The following is a 19,816-nucleotide window of genomic DNA, read 5'->3' on the forward strand; positions in this document are numbered from 1 at the left end:
CATGCAGTTGGTAAACATGGGGATCAACATGATTCCGTTGGCAGTTTTATGCATTGAATGTCAAAGGGAGACAAAAGTTAGAATAAAAATGTCAGTTTTAGATGTAGGAACATTTGTGGACTCCAGTCTGTTACCTAAATTAACAATATTAATGGGTATAATGCATTTTGTTAAGCCTGACCATACTCTACAAGGCTGAATTATTAAACCATACTTTCCACCTGAGCAGAACCATATCATATATATGTTGAGGGAAAGTGCTAAGAAAGACGAATAACCTGTGGAAGGTTGTTTTATTTTTATTTTTTTCTGCTTTACACTGAATCAAACATTTACTGCTATAAATTTGACTTCTTACAGAGTCTATGCTTTCAATAAAAAAAAAAACGAATTTATCTCTGTCTCAAAGGTTACATTTTAATTAAGATGTTTGGGGGAGACTAGTTTATTGTTTTTACACCAATGTGCTTAGCTGGTAAAGCACACCTTATGGATCCAGCCAAAACCAATATTACACTATCACGAAAGCATCCCAAACATTTTAAAAACACAAGTTGAGCTAAATCTTACCAAAATAATTTTCAGAAGAGACCACAAAATTTGAGTCCCTACGGTGTTCTCTGTGACTGGTCTTTTGTGGGTTGAATAGAGCTGAGCTACTGTGCTTTTAATACTCATGGCAGTTCTTGACGCAGGCCCTTAGCTAATATCCATGGCCTCTGTGGTGCACAGAGTGATCGAGTCTTTTTGGATATTCTCAAACAGAGATGAAAGTTCGGGATTGGATCTAATCTGAGACATGAATTCTGACATGCTTTGGCTGTTCTCCACTTCTGGAATGGTGAGTAGGGCAGTGATGGTTCTCATAGCTGACCTCTTGAGTTCATCTTGCTTCTCAAACTCCTGTTTCACAGACCCAGCTTTCACCTGTAGATGGAGCATCTGAATATTAGTGTAAATTCAATGGGAAGAGCCCTATGAAGTTTGTTCACTAGGGTTACCATACAGGGGCTTTTCTAGTAGGGGTGATTGTTGTACTCCATCAATCTGTGGTTACAGTTGCAAGAAAAAAGTATGTGAACCCTTTGAAATGATATAGATTTCTGCACAAATTGGTCATAAAATGTGATCTGATCATCATCTAAGTCACAACAATAGACAATCACAGTCTGCTTAAACTAATAACACACAAAGAATGAAATGTTGCCATGTTTTTATTGAACACACCATGTAAACATTCACAGTGCAGGTGGAAAAAGTATGTGAACCCTTGGATTTAATAACTGATTGAACCTCCTTTGGCAGCAATAACTTCAACCAAACGTTTCCTGTAGTTGTAGATCAGACGTGCACAACGGTCAGGAGTAATTCTTGACCATTCCTCTTTACAGAACTGTTTCAGTTCAGCAATATTCTTGCGATGTCTGGTGTGTATCGCTTTCTTGAGGTCATGCCACAGCATCTCAATCGGGTTGAGGTCAGGACTCTGACTGGGCCACTTCAGAAGGCGTATTTTCTTCTGTTTAAGCCATTCTGTTGTTGATTTCCTTCTATGCTTTGGATCATTGTCCTGTTGCAACACCCATCTTCTGTTGAGCTTCAGCTGGTAGACAGATGGCCTTAAGTTCTCCTGCAAAATGTCTTGATAAACTTTGGAATTCATTTTTCCTTCGATGATAGCTAGCCGTCCAGGCCCTGATGCAGCAAAGCAGCTCCAAACCATGATGCCCCCACCACCATACTTCACAGTTGGGATGAGGTTTTGATGTTGGTGTGCTGTGCCTCTTTTTTACATCACATAGTGTTGTGTGTTTCTTCCAAACAACTCAACTTTGGTTTCATCTGTCCACAGAATATTTTGCCAGTACTGCTGTGGAACATCCAGGTGCTCTTGTGCAAACTGTAAACGTGCAGCAATGTTTTGTTTGGACAGCAGTGGCTTCCTCTGTGGTATCCTCCCATGAAATCCATTCTTGTTTAGTGTTTTACATATTGTAGATTCGCTAACAGGGATGTTAGCATTTGCCAGTGACTTTTGTAAGTCTAGGATTCTTCTTCACCTCATTGAGCAGTCTGCGCTGTGCTCTTGCAGTCATCTTTACAGGACGGCCACTCCTAGGGAGAGTAGCAGCAGTGCTGAACTTTCTCCATTTATAGACAATTTGTCTTACCGTGGACTGATGAACAGCAAGGCTTTTGGAGATACTTGTATAACCCTTTCCAGCTTTAAGCAAGTCAACAATTCTTAATCGTAGGTCTTCTGAGAGCTTTTTTGTGCACCTGCACTGTGAATGTTTACATGGTGTGTTCAATAAAAACATGGCAACATTTCATTCTTTGTGTGTTATTAGTTTAAGCAGACTGTGATTGTCTATTGTTGTGACTTAGATGATGATCAGATCACATTTTATGACCAATTTGTGCAGAAATCCATATCATTCCAAAGGGTTCACATACTTTTTCTTGCAACTGTATGCAGCCTATGAGCAAGCTGTTGCATTCATACGCTTTGTCTATTATTTTGAAGACTGTAAGTAAGCCTTTACACCCACAATACTTGCTTTCATACCCAGCAGTACTGACTTTGTGATGCCTATTCTCTGTAGCCTAGTGCAAGCACTTTTGTACCTTGGTAGTGCATGTTGCCCGGAGCGGCTCAATGAGTTGGTCTAAACGTTGGAGCACTGCATTTGGGCACAGGACAGACAAGCGAGTGAGGATGATGAATGTCAGCATCTACAAGAAAATGGAACCTAGTATTAAACATAGTCCAGGTCGTAATGCAGCCTTAAACCATTGATCGGACTGACAAATGCTTAAGTTAATCCAGAAAAGCAAAACCATCTGGTCAGTCAGTGGATAACCAACATATATCATTTTTTACAAGGGTATTCAGCTATTTGTAAAGGTGCGCACTCAGCACCATAACCACAACAGCATGTGGTAGTAGTTATGATGCCAGATTTCCCCTTGCACAGTTCCTTGAGTCTGTGTCAAAACAATTTAGCAATTTGACACAGTCTAAGGGTCCCCCAAACCCTGTGACCCACTCCCTCACTCATCATATTGCTATTGCCCAAGTAACACATTAGGAGTATCGATTTTTCTCCTAGATTTGGACAGTGTTCATGGCTGTTAGCACTATCTGGCACACTTAGCCAATGAATGTCATACAAAGTTGGCCAAAAATTATATTACTGCAACTTCCATAAAAGCAATTTGCAGAGAGAGTTCAGGCCTTGTGCTGGCATACTGTTATCATACCCAATACAGCACGTGTGGTGGCTATGGTGCTTAAAGTTACCCTTTAACAACAAAATTCATAATGTTTGCCTTCAGCCCCACTGAACAGCCTAGAGATTTCTTACCCTGATGTCATAATGATCTTTCAGCCCGTCCTCTACATGACTTAAATACTCATATATATCGAGCTGGTCAAGACAACTCTCCAGCAGAGTGTACATGCACTCGAAAGCTGCCTTCCGAACGTCAAGACCATCATCTACTGTGTGCTTGAAGGGTCCCATCTCAACCTTCAGGAAGAAGATAGAATTATTTCACACAATAAGCAGTGACATTCTACTGTTTTGTTAATATGTCATGCCTTCAATATCATGTTTTGATTTTTTTAATCACAGTTTTGTTTTCTAAAACTGATATTGACTGTTTGATTTGTCGATTGTGGTCACAAGCATATCATGGCATTAAAAATGCAAAAAAGCACCTATACTACTTCTTGCTCAAGTGGGAGTTGGACAATCCTGATCGATATTTTGATGTTTTTTTATTTAAAAACTATTATGTCACTTTAGTGTATATGCAGCAACCTATTTATGTAGCACAGGCCAAGTTCTAGGCATGGCCATCATGAAGCTTTAATAATTCACTTCGTTTATCACTATGAGCACGGCAACCATGCTTGTATCTGCTAATTTCAATGAGATCTATGGCAGAAGAATACACAACCTCTAGAAAGAATAACAGCACACATCTCAATGTCCACCTCTGTAAACCAACCCTTCATAAGTGTGCAGGCCTTTCCCATTCCGTGAGTGTCAGTATATCTCTAATTGTGAACTTCTGAATTGCAGATAAATATTTGATTATTTATATAAAATTACAATATATTTTTGAACCCTCTGTGGATCTCTCCACATTGCTAGATTCCTTACCTCCCGAATAAGTTCCCTTCGGACTCGAGTCTCGTTATATAGAGGAGGAAGGACATTGCTCAGCAAGTTTCTAACCAAAGCTGGTTTATTGTGAGCAGCAGAGTTAAACATTACCAGGGCCACACGGCGTACATTAGGCTCCTTGTCCTGGAGTGATTTTAAGAATTCACCTGCACGGGAATGCATTAAAATACAATTAACAGATCCTCACTGTCCTTTAAAGTAATCTTTGTTAAAACCAGACCTCCCTCCACATACAGGATTTAAACAGAGACTTAAAATTACAGTATGACAGATTATAAAGATTATATAAACCGCTTATTAAAGCACTAGTTTACCATGACTGCATCCAACTTTTCCATGACGTTCAGTATAACCTGCGCCTCGTTCAAGGATTTTTAAAATTTTGCTGAATATTACTGAATAAATCTAATTTTGTTAAACCCAAAATGCCCCTGGAATCAGTTCTACCCTATATCATTAGACAAGTAATGAAGATTCAAAGACTAGTAAATGACTAGACACTGTAACAATGTAAACAAGTCAATAAAGTTATAACAATTAAATATTTGGCTTGTCTTTCTCGGGTTGAGAAGCAATAACCCTTGTGTAATCCAAAACTGCAAGTCAAAGCAGACTAAGCTGTGTATTAATGTAACCCTCACCAGCTGGAACCCTACCATAAGCTTCCATCAGCGTCTCATCTTGGAGGAAACTCACCATTAACTCCAAGTTCAACTCCAAGATTGAGTGCCTAGTGAAGTAGACTCTAAGGGGCTAACTAAGAGACAATTGAAACTGCTAGTAAGGTTTTAATTATTTGGAAAATGGGAACAAGATGGAAGTAAATCTGAAAAGTGTTAATCAAACCTTGGACTCACCGATACGGTCCTTTAGCAGGGAGTCGATGGGAGCTGGCTGGTCAGAGATGGTGAATTTGATGGCAGTAATCACAGTGCTTCGTGTTTGAGCAGAACCTTGAACAGGAAACCAGAATGTCTGAGCAAAAAAACTTTAAACACAGATTGCAGAACCAGGGCTACCAACTGACAAAGCTGGGAGAGTCCATTTTTTTCACAATAACCCACTCAGGGCTGGCCTTTGGGGTGTGACAGCAAAATGAGCACTGTTTAGATTTTTCGCACAGAATACCTAAGACCTAGGCGTGCCCTGAAACCACTGTACTGCCAAATATCTAACCACTAACATGATGTGTGGCACATGTAGCCTTTCTGTAAAGGAAACAATTTCAACAACTAACACACAAGTGGCTTTAAACAGTCTTAGTTTCTTACTCCAAATGTTACATTTGTAAGCTGACAAAGAGAAACTGGCTACAGTTTATGTTTATTCACTACAAATTGAATTGAAAACCCAAAAAGTCAAATTGGCCAAAATAGCTCACTTAGGGAATTATGTCAAATTACTATTTTTTACCTAAATTATGCAAAATCAATTTTCAATGAATCACAGTAAACTGTAACTGAGATAATAACTTTGCAAAATACTGCAAATGGCTTTTTAGGATTCTAGTCCACTAATATATTACATCTAGTTTATTTAGTGACTGGTTTTAATTTAAGCAGAATTGACTTAAACATAACAAAATAAGCCAGTTCTGAATTTAACCCCTTAAGGACCAAACTTCTGGAATAAAAGGGAATCATGACATGTCAGACATGTCATGTGTCCTTAAGGGGTTAAACAAGCCTCCAATGCTTTTTTTCTGTAGTGCCTCCTCCACTCAAAAAATAAAATAAAATAAAATAAAAATACTTTCTAGAAAAAGTAGGACTGCTTGCAGCCATAAAAAAAATCAACATGACTTTTACACATACATGTTCTGTCTGTGTTATTTTATATAAAGGACATGCATATCAATGTTTTTACAGACTTTTTAATATGTATTCTAAAGGGACACTATAGGTACCAAAACAACTTTAGCTTAATGAAGCAGGTTTTGTGTATAGATCATGCCCCTGCAGTTTCACTGCTCTGTTCTCTGCCATTTGTTTTACAGCTTTAGTTACACCTCCCTGTGTGTGACTTGCAGCTTTTCTAAACACTTCCTGGAAAGAGTCATCTAATGTTTGAACTTTATTTATTGCAAATTTTGTTATTTATAATTTATCTCCTGCTCTGTTAATAGCTTGCTAGATCCGACAGGAGCCTTCTGTATATAAATAAAGTTAAATTTACAGAGCAGAGGAAAAAAAAATTAAAATTAAATTATATCTGATTGAAAATGAAACCATTTTGTTTTCATGCAGGCTGTGTCAGTCACAACCAGGGGAGGTGTGGCTAGGGCTGCATAGACAAACAAAAGGGGTTTAACTTCTAAATGGCAGTGAACCGAGCAGTGAGACTGCAGGGGCATGACCTATTCACAAAAACTGTTTCATTAAGCTGTTTTGATGTCTATTGTATCTCTTTAAGAGTTGAATTAAGCAGTCAAAATAAGTCCTGATTAGCAGTCTATGTGATTTTTGAAGAGGGCATCAATGGTTACAATACATTCCTTTCTGCATCCCTGTGATTACCGTCATCTATGGGCATTACCTGAACTAAGCTGCTTGCTCAGCCTGGCTAGGAGCTGTGCAGGATTCACCAGAGTAAGCTTGCCCAAACACTCTGCCACTACATTCCTTGTGCCTTCTTCTGCAGCTTCACAGTGCTGGAGCAGAAGCTTCCACACATCTTCTTGATATGGTCTAAGCTCTTCACTGGGAAGTGAGGTAAGAGCTTCTTTGAGGGAGTGCAGAAGGAGGTACTGTCTACGAAGTTGACCCCCAATTTCATGAAGCAAGAATGGCAGGAAGTCTGCAGGACCTCCAACACTAGCATTTCCCAAAGCATAAGAAGCTGCTGACTTCACCTCCTCACTAGTGGAGGAAAATGCCTCAAGGATGACACTTTTAAGTTCTTTCTGCTGGGCTCCCAGGCTCCTTTCACGACCAATCTCAGCAAGTGCCAGAAAAGCCAGCACTTTTACAGGGTCCCCAACTCTAGGGCTCTTTGCATCTTGTATAAATTGGTTTATAGACACATTGGACTCTTTGGGGCAGGCATTTGCCAAGGTGGCTACACATTTTGCCACAGAGTGGAAAGCTTGTTTGTGGAGTGTAGACCCAGAAGTATTTACTGGTCCTGTCAGTTGTTTCATGAGTTCTGTGTAGCCCAGCTGGGCGGTTCGGCTCAAGACGAGAGCACGTAAAAATGACTGAATGGAGATGAGAGCACCCCCCTGCAGTAAGGGAGAATGTACTAACTGGAAAAGTTGTGGAAGAATGTGGGAGCTAAGTTTGAGTATGGAAGCTGGATATGCAGTCACCAGTGTGGTAAGAAAGTCCACTGTGACCTGAGCCACATGCATATCTGTTTCAGAAAGCAGAGGGGGCAGCTCCCCTAGCAAAGGATCCACCATGGGAGGCTTTAGACAGTCACTGTAATTTCTTACAAGTACCACAAGGGCAGAGACTGTCCCCAGTTTGAGGGCCCGCTGGTTCTTGCGTAAAAAAGATGATAGAATGGGCAAAGCCTCCTTCAACAAGGGCCTTAAATCAATCTTCAGAGGAGAACCTGCTACAAGAATGAGAACTTTCACAGCAGTGAGACGGGTGATCTCATTGCGGAGTCGATCTAGAATAAGGTGGAGGGTTGGTTGTAGGTCACTACCCAACTGGTCCCCAAGGTGGCATATAATGTGTCCCATGCAGGACAGAGCTCGCTCCTTCACCTCTTGGTCTATATCTGTGGCCTGCAGCCTCTTTGAAGTGGCATTAAAAAGCTCCTTTGTGTATGGTGAGGGTTTGGAATCCTGAATTTTCTCTAATGGCCGGATGACCTTGACCAGGTGTTGGGCCACCAGAAGTGCTTCAGAGGTGATTTTATAGAAGGGATCAGAAATACAGTTGACCACGGGGGGCAGCAAGGCAGGGATATGAGGATGGAACCATTCTGAGGAATTGCTAGTCAGTATGACATGTAGGAAACTCAGTGTATCCAGACGCATATTGGAGTTGCTGGCCTTATCAGTGAGAGAAAACACCAGACCTGAGAGAAAAGAGAACAACTATAACCAATAATCTTCACAGTTAAATCAAAACAGCTGAACTCAAACCAGAAAGGTACCTCTATCATAACACTTAGACAACAACAGTATAGAAATAAAGGGAGGCATTTCTCTACTGACATTTCTATGCAGACTTCCAGCTTTTTTTTTTTTTTTAAAGGGCACCTGTCATGTCTCAAAAACCTATGCTTATTAGATTGTACATGAGATTTTATCTTTATATAATGCTAGCAGTTTTGCTAGCAAATGTATAGATTAAGAGAAAAAATATATAAAAAAAATAGGGGTTTCTCCCAGCTGTCAGCCAACACCTCAGAACAGAAAGTGGAGCGCAAGCCACCCTCAAAACACCCTTGAAACAGCGCTGTAATAGAGGAAATTTTGCTGAATCTTTATATTTTAAATTGAATACACCTTGTATCTTTGTGATACATGGTGTATTCAATATATATGGGAACGATTTACGGTAAGTTAAATTATTCATAACAGATGTCCTAGTTCTATTTATTTCAGAATCTCCAACCCTTCTTTATTTGCACACGTCCCTCCTTCATATCACACTGTTTTTTCTTCACATCAGTTCTTATTCCCTCATCAATTCCTTTTGCTCTATTTGCCCCATATTAGTAGAGCTCCTCTTCATCCAACTATTTCAAATAAGTGTATACCTACTTCCTACATCAATACTTTCCCACACATGGTTTCCCCCCTCTCTCATTCCAAGAAAGGGTCTAATTTCTGTCCCGTTTCATGTTCTCCCTTCCTGTCTGCTATGTATTTATATATCAGTTGAATGTCTTGTGTACTGGTACCATCATAGGTGACATTGAGAATTAAACCATATAGTATTATTTTGGACTCCAGGAGTGATGGCTACATTGTAGGTAAACACTGACTGTCAAGTCAGAGGCATGTAAATGGCACAAGTGGCACTTGTGCGATGGGTTCGCCATCACTTATCTACAATGCAGGTTAATCCACCACTCCACTGCTTCTAAAGATGGATGAAAGGTAAAGGTGAGTGGAGTGTCTCATGTTCTTTATATTAAAGGGTTATTCCAAACACCATGACCACTTCAATGATTTGAAGTACTCATGGTGCTTGAAGTCTGCATCTGTAGTATTTCACTATCAAACTCTGCACATACAGACATCTAACCCTTGTTGCTGAAGGTGTAACTCCACCTCTGGCAGCATCATTAGGGTATCATTAGCCAACACAGAACACAAGCTCTGGGCTTGCTTTTATCAACTCTGTGCATATTGGATGCTTGTCGTAAGCACGCTTAGCATGCTGGCAACAGACAACCAATGGAGGCAGGACCCCCCTCCATGCTCCCACGGTCTCCCCTTGACCTGTCCTTTGTGATGTTCATCCCTCTCTAGCAAGGTAATATAACATCACTGGAAGAGGAACAGACAGCAGGGAGAACGTGTTTCTAGGGGCCTTTCCTAATGGGGACAGCTTGTGGGTTCTTTCTACTAATACAACTATATTGGAACACTTAACTCACACACACACACACACACACATATATATATATATACCAGCCTCCAATACAAAACTAATGGTGGATGGTGCCTAAGATAAGTTACTAAAAACGTAAACAACATTTGTTAATTCTTGCCGTGGGAGTTATTTCCACATGATGGACAGCATTTTTCTAAAGCCAAACAAAAAGTTGTAAGTAATGCTACTAGTTAAAAAATTATATTGTGGTGGTTGGCTCTTACGCTTTTACAATCTGCAAAGCGAGCAGATACCTGGGATCAGTGTAGATATGTGCTGGGAGAGGCAACCGGGAACAGCGTTGGTTAATTCCGTGAGCACAGAAAAGCATCCCTGACGAGACTTTGCACTCTTATCTCGGAGGAGTTTGTGCAGACATTTCATTACTGATGGAACCTGTGATGTTAAAGAGACATTGGGATAGTGAAAGAAGAAAGAGGACACCACGCACAGCTTTTATGCACCAGAGACACCTGGTCAGAGGTTCTGGGTAACCAAATAGAACTAACATCATTGTAAAATATATATATAATAAAGGTTCCCTGTAGTTCAATGAGGCCCCAGTCTTTCTCTGTTTAAGGTTTCCACTGCAGGAAACAAAGGACTCTCGTTTCCACTCACCTGTTCCTGCAGAGCAGAGAGGGGAGCATCTCCTTTTCCTGTAGCTTCCACTGTCTGTCTGAAGCATTTGGAAGAGCGCGTCAGCCTTAGAAGAGCTATATAGGCTGAGAAGATATCAACACGGACATTCTCCTCACGCTCCTTGAAGCGCATAATTATTGTAGGTGCTGCTTTCCTGCAAAATTCTGTCAGGAGATCTGGCCTTGCACTGATAAGAGATTCTAGGCACTTTGCCGCAGAACGCCTCACTTTCCAGCTCATGTCATCATCATCACTGTAGTCATCATCAATGTCTGCCAAAAAATTCTGTCAGTAGTTCTTTCTACATCCAAAACTGCTACAAACACATAAAATGTTATAAAGAATTAATCTAATTTTATGTATTATGAGTGCAGAGCTGAATGAACTAATGGGTCAACTTTGTTATATGTTTGTTAGTTTAGTCGTATTTGTTTATCTATTGTATCTTTTTTGTATTGTATCTATTCTGTATGTATTTTACGATATGAAAGAAAATAATAATAAATAAATTATAAAAAAAAGAAAAAAAGAATTGAGCAGGAAAATTTTACTGTATGCAGACATCCCACTAAACCTGATTTCTCTAACTTCTGCTCTGGAGGAAACAGTCATCGGATCAGCCAAAATGTATGTTCTGCTTTTGTCGCTTTGTCATTCTTTTGGAAGAACTGTAATAAATTCTCACCTGCTTGCCAATCTGTCACATACTGGGGGTAGGTCTAGCTCTGGAAATTCTCTTTAGACAATGTCTGTTCAGCCACATTGGGAATTTAAGACAAATTCAAGCCATGCATGCCACATGCTAGAATATTCCAGGGCAACCAAGTGCACTTTTCCCAGTGTGGTTTTGATTTATCTTGGCTTCTATGACTACCCTTCCTTGGTATTAAATAAACATATCCTGATTACTAACCTGGTTCTTCCTCGCTCTCAGTTTCCATGTCTTCTTCCTCATCTTCGTCGTCATAGTTGTAGTTCGGATCATGGGAAATGTATTTTAGACACAGTTCCATTATGGTCGGGACATGTGCAGAAATTTCTTTGGGGCAACGCCTAATGAAGGAGTCCAGAGCCTGGAAGCATTGCTCCTGTAATTCATCATCCTCCACTTTAGTGAACCCCACCACTAGAGGCACAATTCTCTCAAGATGGGGGCCTTAAGGAGAAGGTTAGATACAATGATAGAAGAAGGGGCAATGACAAAGGTAAAACATGAGTAAGAAGGTTTGGATATGAGGATATTCAGTAGAAGTATAGAACAAAAGAAACCTCTAAGTAGTTAAAATATGTCAAACTAATCTCATATAGATTTCAAGCAGTCAAACTAATGTTGTATAAATTCCATTTTGATATCTCCAAATAGTTTTAAAACAATGGATGTATTAAGGACGTAGAAAGAACTATAGGAATATATTCTTTTAGCATAATAGAGCCAATCATTTGGCTGTCTAGGCAATCGGAGCTCCCCTCTCTCTCTCTTGTGATGTTTATTTTTTTTCTTGTATTCTTTTTTTACTTTTTACTTTTGTCCTTTTCGGATGTAAATTTAAAGTGTAAGTTTCAATTAAAAAATAATTTCAGCCTAATTTTATAAACATATAGATCATTAGCAATATGTGACAATCGAAAATACACTTAAGATTAACTTTAGTATTTGTAGCACTTTCTTGTCTGTTATTAAATAAAAAAAAAAAAAAAACTCTTTAACATGAGTAAGAAGGAAGTGCACTGTCTGGACAAGAAAAAAACATAAGTAATGAGAAAAAGAATGCATGCATGGTGAGATGTTCTTCTATCTTGTCTGCCCAGGACGGTGCCCTGTAGCAATCTTACCTATTCTATGGCCTGCTTGCCAGCTCACAGTTGCGACACACTGGATGTAAGTTCTAGTGGTGGACGTGGAGTCGTTCTTCTTAAGCTCTGCCACAAGATGTTCCATAAGCTCAGTAAATAAGGTGCTACTGCAGGACTGAACCAGGTGTCCCAGTGCCAAAACAGCTCTCTTCCTCACAGCCAGCCGGGGGCTGGTTAACTGGGGCAATAGGCAACTCAGGATAGAAGGATGGAAAGTAAAGAGTGCTCCTCCTAACCTGGTGGGGTCACAGATAACATTATATACTCATTAGAAAGAAGCCTATATTTAATAAACCTGCAGAGATCTAAGGAAACACAATCATTACCAAAATGGCATCACAGATCGCATTATTGTGTGAGTTGTTAGTTATATGTACTCAAAAATCAGTATAGGGTTGACGAGGAAAAGGATATGATTAAAGATATAGATTAAATAAGGATTACTGATGAAACAGGGACACAGGTTAAGAGACTATGAGGGATTTTGAAATATACTTTTTTTTCCTCATATTTAAATATCCCATTGTCCCAGTTAAGGGGTTAAGGAACTATGTATGTTAGAGGAATAAAGTAAAGGTACTAATCATGTGGTGCTATGATGTACATCGCACTCACTCTGTTGTGTTTTTTTTCATTCCCACCATTATTTATAGTAAGTTAGAGGACTATCCACAGGAGTTATGGGGTGCACTAAGGGTGCAATCTAAAGATTAGAGAATACAGTTACACAGCAGGTTAACCCGCACTCTAATGACGTGTGCTGCTGTGATGATATTATGGAGATGATGACGAACATTTTAAGTGTTTTGATTAAGGGTAGGTGATCCATTTTAGCCAAATCTCCTTGTAATCACCTTATAACCAATTGCAGTAAAAATTAATTAAAGGGTATATACAACCCACAAATTACAATAGTAGTTTCCAAAATGGGGTAGTATACGGGGACCCACCTTCCCAACATGTCAGACAGGATATCTAGTGCTTCTAGTTGCACTGATGCATCCTCTCGCTTCCCAATCGCGCCAGTCAGCTGACCCGTAATCTTCCTGCACACATTGGCAGCTAAAGATGAACCTATAATGAAGCAATATGTATTATCACTGGCAAAGTGATAATAGTTTATCATCTTTAAGATATAGCTCAAGATCATGGTTTGACACATACAGTACAAAGGCTGTTCAGCCAATAGTTGTAGAAAAGGGTTAGTACATATAAATCTCCCCTCCACGGCAGGCAGCAATCCCACCTCTTAATTCACCTTATTCTTTCCTTTCAATTTCTTTCTTTTACAACTCTTTTCTAAGGTGAGCTATCTTTCGGCTACTCGCATAGTTGCTTCCTGAACACCATTGCCAATCTAGGCCTACTTTTTCATTCACCATTCAATATGTGGTTTACAGCATTAATTTAAACAAATGTATATTTGTAGATATTAATCACAGTACATGGTTTTGAACATGCCCATGAAAATAACTTTTAGTGTTTCAAAAGAGGAACACATTCGTTATGAAAGGATGGCTGGAGGTGAAGCTAGCGATTTAGCCATAAAATTTAGGTGGACGTGTCCACATGCTGATATTGTTAAGAAACAGTTCTTGCAAATTAACAAGCTTTAGCATCCACATTGACTGAGAAAGTAGCGTCTACCACACATCAAGAAGTCTATGGTTAGCAGAGTTACATCTGAGATCTTGCCTTTTGCAGTAGCAAGTTGCTACTTTCTCTCACAGCCAGATTGCTTTTAATCTAAATTATGTAGCCTCCTGCCTTGGTGTTGGAGCAGTCTGACTTCTGAATTGCTACCTCCATCTTGCATGCTCTCCGAACATTAATTTGTGAACTTATGAATACTGCCTTGACTTGTTTATCAACTGTTCAATTTGGAATTCCTGGATTATCATTTGTAGATTCAGTCTTCAGAATGGTGGTTTAACCTCTATCCTTAGTTTTCCCTTTCCATATATTAGATGGACAGAGTACCATAATACCAACACTCAAATAGTCCATATACATACCAGAGCATGCTCTTTCTACCTGTGCTTGCTGAAGGAAGTTCGGAAATCACAGTCTTTAAACCAATGCTGCAAATATCTCGTAGCTGTTCTTTGTCTGATAACATGTTACTGCACAACGTGTCCACAATAGTCTCCACCTGATATTCCTTCACCTTTCCCACCAAAGGTCCTAAGCTGGGATAGGAGGAAGAAAGAGACAAGACTTCTGTTCAAGCTCAGTGAGCGACAGGAAATCCCAAGCACCCATTTGCAAAATAAAAATCGCAGTAAAAATCTGACCACTCAACATATAAAGTAAAAGTATCTTGTTAAAAGATCAGTGACACCATTTTGATCATTAACCACAACATTGTGAGAAAGAATACTTTAAAAAAATAAATAAAAAAATACATATTATCTCATACAAATTTTAAATATAAACAGGAAATGACATAAACACATACATATACAGACATATGCTAATATTTTGTACTATTGATGCTTTTAATTTAGTATTATATCTTCAACGGTTCATCATACCTTACTAATATATTCTTGTGTTTCTTACATAGCAGACTAATATCATAGACAAAGACTAACAAAGACAATCACACACTGTGCCAAGAAAAAAGAAAAGAAAAGGGGGACCCAGTAACGAACGAATATACAAGTCCTTACTTGTTCCTTAATTTTGTATCCCATTTTTCCCATTGATCTATTCTTGGGTTAAGGTAGTTGTGACGGACCGACTGTCACCCCGACCGTCAATTGCTGCTTCCTAGTAATCCTTGAGTACCATAAGCACGACATCAGACACCATAACCACTGCAGCTTGGTTGGGGTCTCGCCATCCTCCACCCACCCTGGACCCAAGACCAGGATCCAGCTTCCAGTGGGTAGACCTCTTCTAGTCCAGAGAGCGTAGCAGGAACAGCTCTTAGAAGAGCTAGTGATTATAGTCAGGGGAGTATATAGGGGAGTGATATAGCAATCCCCAGAGTGTATGGAGTTCTCCAATCCCCCAAACATGAGCCAAGACTTCATGAAGGGGTAAGGCATTCTGTTTATATGCAAGTCCCCATGCAAGGGGCACTCCCACCTGGACCTTGTGGCGAACTGTGTTACATCCCCTGATGGCCCTGATCTGGGTGACCAACATATCCAAAAATCACCCAGATCAGTTCAGGGGTTCAAGAATTTCCTGGACGTCTTATTTTTGACCCACCATGCACATGGTCCCATGCCCAAAACAGTTCCAGAGAATTAGGGCATACTATACATGAACACAGCCTTTTAAAGTGCATTGGGCAAGGTATATTTCAGGGCCCATAGTCCTGAGGAAAGAGGCTGGCCAGCAGGCCCCTCCAAGAACCCGTGACGAGGTTCAGTTCATCACAGGGCCATAATGATAGGGTAGGAGGCTGGCAAACAGGCCCCTCCAAAAGCAAGTGACGAGGTTACTTTTGTCACAGTAGTTATCCTGTCTCAAGATGCTATCTCCATTTTGCAATGGTTTAAAACTTGATGCTTAATCATCTCCCATGGGGGAGTATCAAAAATTTCCAGTATCTAGTTAATGCTGCCTTACTCTCTGTAAGAATATGAATAATTATATCTTTTTTTATTTTAGATATTGAAGACCAACTAATATGCAGCACCATAGACTTACAAGTGAATTCTAGGTCCACATCTATCTGGTCTTTACAACATTCTCTGACTTTGTTCCATAGTTGGCTAATATTATGATATGACCACCAAATGTGGACATAGTTTGCCCTAGTGAATCCACATCTCCAACATGTAGGATGTGTAGAGCTGGGATACATTTTTGCTAATTTAGTGGAAACATAATGCCATCTCTGTTGATGATCTTGATTTTCAATTAAGTTAAGACAATGTAATGAATTGGCTACAGTGTCGTTTGCGCTAACCCACTCCTCTCTTGTGATAGTAGTCTGAGAATCTTTTTCACATGCTGTTAAAGCTTGGAATGGGGGGACAGGGGGGGTTATCTTATGTAAATCATATAGCTTTGTGCAAATTGAAACCAGACTTATATTACTTCTATTATTTATTATTTTCATAAACAGTTTCAATCTGTCAGATATCTTCAGAACTTTATGTTTATCCTCAAATATGTGAAATTTTCTCTATAGGGAAGAGAGAATAGTTGCCTGATTTTCTCAAAAGGCATAATCTAATTCTGATGAATTATCTGGTTGTCTATTTATGCCATTAGCCGTCCATGTTTTTACAAAGAGAGAAAGAATAGTTAAAATCTATGTGGTAATGTACTTCTATTTTTGGTTCTTTTATAGAACCCAGTTTAGTGATGGTAGGAACAATCACAAGTAGCTAAGACATGTCAGCTTCCATCAGAGGAATATACTAAGTTCATGGTGAGAATTCAACTTGGTATAGAAGTAGATTTATGTATTGCAGCTAGTAGGTAATGGTTTGAGACCTGGTACTTCAGGTGAATAGATTGTGGATGTGAATGGGAAGAGACAATGGTATCACATAAGTCAGCTGGTGATGGATGCTCCCAGTAAAGTGAACATTTTAGCAGGGAAAATGTCCTATGCAAAGCTGTGCTGGTGAATGGATTAGTAATAGTACTTCGACTTACGGAGGATGTGAATAAGGACAATACACCATGGGCACATGGATATAAATAAATATGCATTCAGGCAATATGTTATTTGTAGATGGTGACTATGGCATTATTGATCAGTGAGAATAGAAGAGATGAGCAGTGTATGGAAGGAGGCAGTATACTGATGGCTGGGTTCTGTGCATGAATGCTCTAGTTTGGTGACATGTTGCTGTGAGTAGATATAGACTACTTATGGTAAATAAAGGAGGTGTGTTGTTGGCATATAGGTGCAAACTTGTATAGGAGAATGGAAAAGATTAGCTTCCCATGGATGTAAACAATATGTATTTAATATTAGCAACAATTTGCATGGACTCCCTACATTTACAATAAAATGCAAGTGCAGGAGAGTTTTTTTTTTTAATACTTTAATTCTGAACTGTTTAAATATTGGACCATCCCTAATAAAATGCTTAGAGGGGACCGTGTGTGAGTCAAATGACTTTTTAGCTGAATCTCACCATTTCACTGCCAGATTTTGCACCTCTCCGTTCTTATCCTCCAAGAGTTTCAGAAGCATCTTTACTATTTTCTTTTCACAGTCTTCATCTAATTTAATGGAATCCTTCTGCAGCTCTACCATCAGGTCATTAGTTGCCATGAACCTTTGGGAGACCAAGCACAAAAGGGCAGAAAGCCAATTGCAATCAAAGTTTTTGTGACCACAAGTAGTGTTTTTAACTCTTCAGCTAGCACATGCAGATCATTCCCCACACACCCTTCAACACACACACATTGAGAGGTGAGTAGAGGGAGAAACTAGACAATTGAAGGAGATGGAAGGAGATGGGAGGAGATGGGAGGGGAGGGGGGAAGAGGGGGGGGGGGGGCTAACAGTACAAAATGACCTGAGTAACCTCAATGTTAATCAGGTCCACATCACAATGCTCACACAACCACAAAGCTGAAAGAAAATGCACTCATCCTGTAGTTATTAGTGAAAGATGACATTCTTTCTTTTCCAAAAACTAAAATCATGTAGACAATTTGCATTGCATGAAATGCAATACTAATTTTTAACACTAGGGGGCACTGTTTATAAACTCTCCTAAAGGTCGCGTAACTTACACTATGAAGTTCATGTAACTTTACACTGATGATTCTAAGCTGGGGGAAAATCCTGGTCTGAAGGGAACAGGTGTTTGAATTTCAATGAACAAAAATGCCCTGGACATGAGATGCTCTGCTGCTACAGGAGTCCCTTGGACACTTGCAGAAGAAAAAAAAATAAAACCGGATACCTCTATTCACACACATTTAAATCTAAAGAAAATAGGGGAAGTTTATCAGTTTAATTTTCTAAAAATTGGAACAATGTACTAAAAGTAGGGCAATCGCCATGGAAACCTATGGAATATGCAAGTAGTCATGATTTGTCCACCTTTACAACATTACCATTTACAACTCCAGTGACCTACGAGATGCAAGGCACATTGATGTGCAGTCCTAACTTGGACATGTTTATAATTAGATCCACTAAATTGTACTTGTGTGCAATACTGCAATACATAAGGCCCCAGGCACAACAGTTCTGAAAGATTGCATTACCGTAACACTCCCAGAATGACATGCAAAATATGTAAATACCCACAGGCAGCATTGTTGACTTTAGATTTTGTACACATACTTCTATAGGTTCTTTTAGTGGCCTGCTATTTTATACATGGATTTCTGAGGCCAATTTGCAGTTTAGGATGTCATTTAACCTAGAAGATTCACACACTTTCATATGCTCCGAAAAGGTGACTGAATTATTTCAGGAATACAGGGCTTATTAAAAAAAGGAAGACGCAACACTGGTTGCCATTAAAACTCCTTAAGGACACATGACGGGCCTTTTACTTCTGAAGCTGTGCCCTTAAGGGGTTAAGGTACCTTTTATAGAGTGTGTATATTCACAGCCTGGAATATAAGATTCAGTTATCTATATTAGCCAATAGTTATACCAGGATCACATCTGTCACACATGACATGGCCCTGCTAACAGTCTCTAACTCACCTGAAATCTTTGTCGCTGGAAGTCATTTTCTCCAGCAGGCTGGAAATATGGTAGGTGACACTGCTCATTGTGGCACTTACGAGTCTAGAGACACTTTCACGAGATGTGCTGAGGCTTCACGAGAGAGCTGGTAACTCCTTGGAAACCTGAATATGAGGAAAATTGCAAAAGGAGCGACATGCAAGGGGTGACTTACTCACTGTCCCCTCTTTAGAAGTCACTGGAAAACCTGACACTGAGCTCACTGTCACAATGATATAAATAGACAGTGAGTGTCCCAGAAAGGACATCTGTTGGTCATCACCCTGAACTGCACTGAACACAAAACGAGAAATAATTCCCAGCACAATGGCCTGTTCAGGAGAACACAGAAGCTACAAACCTTTTAAAATATATTCTTCTAGATATATGGAAAATCAAAAGATAGATCGACAGAGACACACAGACATTATGCTACAAAAACAAAAACCATGAAACACAAAATCATGCCTTTTCCAGCTTTCTAATTGACTAATACTATTTTAAATATTTTGGCTGAAACAAAACAACATATTTGCATAAATAACAAATACTATTTATCAATTTACATGTCAATCCAGAAATTGTGGAAGGAAGTGGAGACAACGTTTCGGCTCCTCTCTGAGCCTTTATCAAGTCTGACTTGCTAAACACTCAGAGAGGACCCTGTTTCAAATAAAACCTGTCTTTTAGAAGAAACCTCAGGTGTGCCAGGATATTTCTTTTTTTTCCATTAGATGTCTTCAGGGATTGGCCCTCCCTTTCTAGAGCACCCTGCAGGAAGTATTCCCCCTTTTTTTAGTGTGTGCATTTTACTCTTGGTTTGTTTTGTTTTTTTGCAAACAACTAGTTTAGGACATTGTGATACCAAGTACATCAAGAGTTATGATATGGAGGCA

The 19,816-nt window shown here is 39.5% G+C and overlaps 1 protein-coding gene across 1 annotated transcript; it reads right to left on the reverse strand.

Moving 5' to 3' along the window:
• Positions 1 to 267: 267 nt before the first annotated feature.
• LOC134568055 (cullin-associated NEDD8-dissociated protein 1-like) lies at positions 268 to 19,291 on the reverse strand. The gene is made up of 14 exons (XM_063426318.1): positions 18,900 to 19,291; positions 17,362 to 17,505; positions 14,285 to 14,439; positions 13,201 to 13,324; positions 12,230 to 12,486; positions 11,310 to 11,552; positions 10,376 to 10,668; positions 10,009 to 10,150; positions 6,732 to 8,225; positions 5,054 to 5,149; positions 4,173 to 4,342; positions 3,369 to 3,533; positions 2,629 to 2,736; positions 268 to 927 (listed from the first exon to the last, which is right to left on the reverse strand). Exons 1-14 carry the CDS (start codon positions 18,965 to 18,967, stop codon positions 700 to 702), a joined length of 3,687 nt encoding a protein of 1,228 aa, XP_063282388.1. The 5' UTR covers positions 18,968 to 19,291; the 3' UTR covers positions 268 to 699.
• Between the last annotated feature and the right edge of the window lie 525 nt (positions 19,292 to 19,816).

Source organism: Pelobates fuscus, chromosome 7, assembly GCF_036172605.1.
Source record: "Pelobates fuscus isolate aPelFus1 chromosome 7, aPelFus1.pri, whole genome shotgun sequence".
Taxonomy (NCBI): domain Eukaryota; kingdom Metazoa; phylum Chordata; class Amphibia; order Anura; family Pelobatidae; genus Pelobates; species Pelobates fuscus.